General features: G+C 60.8%; 2 protein-coding genes across 2 annotated transcripts in view; one reads left to right on the top strand and one right to left on the bottom strand.

Annotated features, from left to right (window-relative positions):
* Positions 1-630, top strand: part of TIMM17A (translocase of inner mitochondrial membrane 17A) — an 11,235-nt gene extending 10,605 nt beyond the window's left edge. Inside the window, exons 5-6 of the mRNA XM_027910140.1 lie at positions 198-271; positions 310-630. Of these exons, the coding sequence (XP_027765941.1) occupies positions 198-268 (71 nt within the window). The 3' untranslated portion in view covers positions 269-271; positions 310-630. The remainder of the gene's footprint in view (positions 1-197; positions 272-309) is intronic.
* A 1,373-nt stretch (positions 631-2,003) lies between these two features.
* On the bottom strand, positions 2,004-5,858 carry ADIPOR1 (adiponectin receptor 1). The gene is made up of 5 exons (XM_027910139.1): positions 5,667-5,858; positions 4,683-4,869; positions 3,836-4,023; positions 2,988-3,181; positions 2,004-2,226 (listed from the first exon to the last, which is right to left on the bottom strand). The coding sequence occupies exons 1-5, from the start codon at positions 5,854-5,856 to the stop codon at positions 2,098-2,100; spliced, it is 888 nt and encodes a 295-aa protein (XP_027765940.1). The 5' UTR covers positions 5,857-5,858; the 3' UTR covers positions 2,004-2,097.
* Positions 5,859-5,954: the final 96 nt, after the last annotated feature.

Below are 5,954 nucleotides of genomic sequence, written 5' to 3' on the forward strand. Positions count from 1 at the left end.
GCCCAGGGCAGGGGTGGGATGGGATGGGATTGAAGGTCCCTCCAACCCAAACCATTGCAGGAAACTTCTGAAACTTCCTGAGAAACCCAGACCACGCTGGGATTGACGATGAATTCCGAGGGGGATTTATCTGAACTGTTTGTAGGAGGAATTTCCTGCTTTCTGGGATTGATTTGCCTTCTCCTCTCCTTCTCCAGGCCCGCAGTTGTCTGAGGATCCCTCCCAGCTCCAGCCCGCCCCGTTCAGCAACTACCAACAGTACCAGTGAGGGACATCCCATCCCCTCCCATCCCATCCAGGATGGGATGTCCCTGCTGGAGCTCCGGGATGGGATGTCCCTCTCCCCGCCTTCCAGGAGCACCTGCAGCGCTTCCCAGAGCTCAGGAGAACTTTTAGGAGACGACAAATCTATTTATTCCCGTCTGGAATGTTCCTTGTGGGGTGGAATTACAGGGAGGTTTGAGACGAGGAGCACGTGGAGTTTTGTCATCCTTGGGACGCTGGAGTGAAAGCCTTGGAGTCTCCTCTGGGATGTGGCACCTGCAGCTGGAGTTTTGGCCTGGATTTGGGGTGGGGCTGGAGGGGGAAGGGTTGCACCCTCATCCCAGCACAGCCCTGGCTTCCCCCGGGATCCCAATCCCGGCACCTGCTCCGGGCCCTTCCCCCCTGCCCGGGCAGCTTTCCCAGTGCCATTCCAGGAGGTCCCTGCTGGTCCTTGCCAGGGGCTGGGACATCCTGGAAGCCTCGAGGAACATCTGAGCCACTTTGGGGCTTCTCCTCTGCCCAGGGAGGAGCAAACGGAGTCAGAGCCCGGAATGGAAAACCAGGAGTGGGGTTTGAGCCTGGGAACGTTGGCAGAGGGTGATGGGACATCCTGCTCATCCCGGGGCCTCCAAAAGGGACATTCCCTCTCTCCTGCCTGTCCCACAGCCAGCCCAGGACTCCAGGGCTTGGGCCTCACCCCCTGGAGCTGGGACAGGGATACAGGATCAGTTGGGCTGAGTCTGGGTGGGATGGGGCGTTTAGGATCAGTTGGGCTCAGCTTGGGTAGGACAGGACTGCAGGATGAGTCAGGCTGAGCCTGAGTGGGACAGGGACAGGGGCTGTGGTGGCACAGGGACAGGGGTGGCCGTGGTGGGACAGGGACAGGGGTGGCCCTGCCCACGCTCAGCCCTGGCACAAGCATGACCTTCAGCTGCCTGAGCTGGGCTTTCCTGAGCCGGGCTCTGCCCCCTCAGTGGTCTCTGAGCCCCCATCAGGGCCCTGCCCGGGCTGTGCCACCTCCTGCCCTCCATCCCAGAGGGAATTCCCCTCCAAAGCTGCCCCAGCCAGGAGGGTTTTCCTGTCCCATCCCCACCACAACCCCCCCAGAATTCCCATTAATCCCAGTTTACTGGCTCAGTGCAGACCCCACTGCCCCACTCTGGGGGTGCCAGAGCCCCCCCCCCCCCCCCCAAGAGGCAGCACAGGAAGGTGACAAAGTGCCAGCCCTGGTGACACTGAACCAGTGACCTTTATTTTCTCTCGGCTACAGCAGCTCTAATTCCCTCCGACCAGCCCCGCCCTTCCCCTCCCCGGCCGAGGGAGCGCCTTTAAAGCTCGGTTTAAATATTAAATATCCTCTCCTTTCTCTTTACACGGTCAAGGAAAACAAAACAAAACAAAACAAAACGGGAAAAAAAAAAAAGAAAAAAAGGACAATTCCAACATTTAAATTACACACTTTGTGCCCCGGGAGCTGCAGAATTCCCGGGGGGATATGTGAGGGGTGAGGAGCGGGGTGTGCTCGGCTGTGTGGGAGCAGCAGCTGCTCCCTGTGCTGGGGGACACCCCAGTGCAGCAAAACCCGGCCTGGGGCAGCCCCCAAACCCCCCCAGCCCCCGGTGGGGGGAGGGGGTGGAGATTTGGTCAACAACTTTCCTAAAGGATTTTTCTCCATTTCTTTAAAAAAAAAAAAACAAACCCAAAGATCAACAAAAAAAAAACCCCACCAGCGACCCCCAAACCCGGTTTTTGAGTCTTCCTTGGGTTTGAGCAGAGACAAAAAAGAGTTTAAAAAGCACTTGAGGAAAGCTCGGGCTAAAAGCAGGCGGTGCCTCAGAGCAGGGAGTCGTCCGTGCAGCCCCCCTCGAGCCCGTAGCGGAACTCCTGCAGGTTGGACACGCCGTAGAAGTGCACGAAGGCCGCGGCCACCACCAGCACGTGGAAGATCTGATGGGACTGGAACTGGGGGGGAGGAGCCCTTTAGAGCAGAGCAAACCCCCCCTTCTTGCCCCAGTTTAACCTTTCCACCATTTTCTGCTCCAAAGTCCCCATTTTCCCCCCATTTCCTCCATTTTTCCCTGATTTTTGCCCGACTTCTCCAAGTGGGATCTCCCCAAGAGGGGACACGGAAACACCAGGAATTCCTTCTCCTCCTCACTGCTCTGGGACTGGCACAGGGACAGGTGACACAGGGACAGGGAGCATAGGGATAGGGACACAGGGACAGGGGCACAGGGACTGTGGTGACACAGGGACAGGGACACATGGACAGGTGACACAGGGATAGGGGCACAGGGACAGGGGACACAGGGACAGGGGACACAAGGCCTGTGGTGACACGGGGACAGGTGACATAGGGCCTGTGGTGACATGGGGACAGGTGACACAGGGCCTGTGGTGACACGGGGACAGGGGACACAGGGCCTGTGGTGACACGGGGACACAGGGCCTGTGGTGACACAGGGGGCACAGGGCCTGTGGTGACACAGGGACAGGGGACACAGGGCCTATGGTGACACAGGGGGCACAGGGCCTATGGTGACACGGGGACAGGGCGCACAGGTGGCACCAGGAGCTCCTCCTCACCGCCCCAGGACTGTCCCGTCCTGCTCTCCCAGCACTGTCCCCACCCAACTCCCCTCGTGTCCCATCCCCTCCTCATCCCCTGTGTTCCCCCCCGTGTCCCCCCTGTACCCTCTGTGCCCCCCAGCCCCCCGGCTCACCCAGATGTCGAACTTTCCCGGGAAGAAGCGCTCTGGGATGCGGGCAGCGTACAGCGCGGCGCCCGTGATGTACATGACGGCCATGAGGAAGAACCAGCCCATCTGCCCCACCGTGGTGGCCTTCACGAAGCCCTCGGCGATGGTGAAGTGCATGGTGGGCACCACCCCGCTCAGCCCCAGCCCCAGGAACACCCCTGTGAGCCCAGAGCGGCCTCAGGAACGGCCCTGGCAGGGGGGGGGCTGCTCCCCAACCCCACCCTGCCCTCAGAGCCCTGGCCTGATGCTCCTGAACTGCTCCAAACGCTCCTCAAACATTTCCAAATGCTCCTCCACCTTCCCCAAACTCTCCCTGAACTCTTCCAAGCGCTCCTTCACCTTCTTCAAACTCTCCTTGAGCTTCTCCAAACACTCCCTGGACTTGTTCAAACGCTCCTTGAGCTTCTGAAAATGCTCCTTGAATTTGGCCAAATGTCCCTTGAGCTTCCCCAAACTCTCCCTGAGCTTCTCCAGGCGCTCCTTGGACTCACTCCCATTAATCCCACTTACTCCAGGAGGAAGTGCAGCTCCAGACCCTGCACAGGGCCAGCCCCAGAGAGCCCACCCTGTCCCTGAGAGCCTTGGCCAAATGTTCCTCAAACTTCTCCAAATGCTCCCTAAACTTCTCCAAACTCTTCCTGAACTTGCCCAAACACTCCCTGACCTTGGCCACTCCTCCTGGCACTGATCCTTCCCCAAACAGGGATCCAGAGCTCCCCAATCCCTCCATCTTCCCCAATTTCCCCCAAAATTTCCCCATTTCCCCACTCCCCCATTCCCATTTCCCCCATTCCCAATTCCCCCATTCCCACCTGCCCGTGTCTGCCGGTGCTTGGGGGTGGCGAACCGGTCCCACTGAGCCACGATGATGGCGGAGATTCCCAGGACACAGACGATGGAGAGGTAGATGAGTCTCGGCTGGGGGGAGCAGTAGAAGGAGTAGTAGAGCCACGGGACGAAGCTGCCCATGATCAGCAGTGCAATTCCCGAATAATCCAACCTGGAATGGCACACAGCCCCCATCGGGTGGCCACTCCCCGGAATGGGGGTGGGGTCCCGCTGGGATGGGGGGAATGAGGGATCTGGAGACTCCAGCCCCAGGCACGTGGATTTGGGATCCTACTTCGAGGGCCCATCCCAGTTGAAAGGTGTCCCCAGGGAACACCAGGACACTCCATGGGATCTGTTGGGGGGGGGTGCCGAGGGATGGGTGGCATTCCCAGCACAACAGCGCCCGGGAATGCTGGGAACAGCCTGGGGGAGTGGGATCTCACTGAGCCTGTTCCCTGGGATTACAGAGCCGATTCCCTGGGATTATGGAGCCTGTTCTCTTGGACCACAGAGCCTCTACGTTGGGAGCCCGAATCCTGTTCCCCTGGGACCAGGATCCTATTCCCATGGGAGCACAGGCTGTTCCTTTGGGACCAGGATCCTATTCCCTTGGGAGCACAGGCTGTTCCTTTGGGACCAGGATCCTATTCCCTTGGGAGCACAGGCTGCTCCCGTGGGAGCTGAAGGCTCCCACACCTTTCCCACCCCCCGGAGGCCTCTGATGCAGCAGATTCCGGGTGCTCCCAGGGCAGATTCCCCGGACCCAGCCGGAGGGGGTGACCATCCCTCCCCCCGGGGCTCCCACCCTCGGGAAGGGGAGCAGCTCACTTGGAGAAGGTGCGGGAAACCTTCTCGGAGTGGCAGTAGACGGTGTGGAAGAGCCAGGAGAAGCTGAGGCAGAGCACGGCCCCCAGGAAGAACATCCCGAACACGACCTTCTCCTGCAGCGGCGCCATGAAGTACATGTTGGGCCGCAGCATGGTCAGGATGCCCAGGCACAGGAACAGCACGAACCCTGCAGGCAGCTGGGATCAGCACGGGCCCAACAGCCAGGGGGGCCGGGATGTGGGATGTGCTGGATGTGTCCCAGGGGAGCTCAGGATGTGTCCCAGGGGAGCTCAGGATGTATCCCAGGGGAGCCCAGAGGGTCGGGCCTGGCACAGGGTGCTGGGCTGAGGCAGAGCTGGCTCCAAGGGCAGGATCAGGGCAAAGAGCATCCCTGTGTTTCCTGGGATCATGAAATCCCAGGATTGCTTGGGTTGGAGGGACATCAAAGCCCATCCCACCCCTGCCCTGGGCAGGGACACCTCCCACCATCCCAGGCTGCTCCAGCCTGGCCTTGGGCACTTCCAGGGATGGGGCATCCCCTGGGAATTCCATCCCAGCCCCTCCCCACCCTCCCAGCCAGCAATTCCTCCCCAGTCTCCCATCTCTCCCTCCCTCTGGCAGTGGGAAGCCATTCCCTGTGTCCTGTCCCTCCATCCCTTGTCCCCAGTCCCTCTCCAGCTCTCCTGGAGCCCCTTCAGGCCCTGGAAGGGGCTCCACGGTGTCCCTGGAGCCTTCCCTTCTCCAGGGGAACATTCCCAGCTCTCCCAGCCTGGCTCCAGAGCAGAGGGGCTCCAGCCCTGGGAGCATTTCCAGGGCCTCCTCTGGGGTGATTTCAGAGGAACACCCTTGCAGATTTCCCGTTTTTCCCAGTTTTTCCCATCCCACTGTGGAGCAGGAGCTGACCCCCACTGGAGGAAGTCCAGGAGCTGTGTGTGGGCTCAGGACCCCCCAGGCCCCCCCAGGATCCCCGTTCCCCCCAGTCACCCAGCAGGTGTGTCCAGATGTTGCCGGTCTCGGTGTGGATGCGGAAGATGCTGCGGAAGCAGGCGCGGAAGGAGGGCATGGGGGGCCGGTGGCCGTGCAGGAGGTAATCGTTGTCCTTGAGCCAGTCGGGCAGCACCTCGTAGGGGATCACCCGCCAGCGCCCCTCCCACACCTGCACAGAGCCCGGCATGGCCATGGAACACAGCCCGGGAATGCTGGGAGAGGAACCCCCCCGGGAACGGGGAGCACTGCCCAGCAGCCACCCCACAGCCACCCCACAGTGCACCC

The sequence above is a fragment of the Empidonax traillii genome, unplaced genomic scaffold (assembly GCF_003031625.1).
Source record: "Empidonax traillii isolate 1590-97213 ecotype Southwest subspecies unplaced genomic scaffold, ASM303162v1 scaffold2777:size39618, whole genome shotgun sequence".
NCBI lineage: Eukaryota > Metazoa > Chordata > Aves > Passeriformes > Tyrannidae > Empidonax > Empidonax traillii.

Bases quoted from the DNA above. Each gene is read 5' to 3' on its own strand.
- ADIPOR1 (XM_027910139.1), bottom strand. From the start codon at position 5,856: ATGCCGGGCTCTGTGCAGGTGTGGGAGGGGCGCTGGCGGGTGATCCCC. The intron at 4,024-4,682 runs GTGAGCTGCTCC...GTGCCATTCCAG, and splicing joins GTTTCCCGCACCTTCTCCAA to GTTGGATTATTCGGGAATTG. The intron at 2,227-2,987 runs GTGAGCCGGGGG...CCTCCCCCCCAG, and splicing joins CGGGAAAGTTCGACATCTGG to TTCCAGTCCCATCAGATCTT.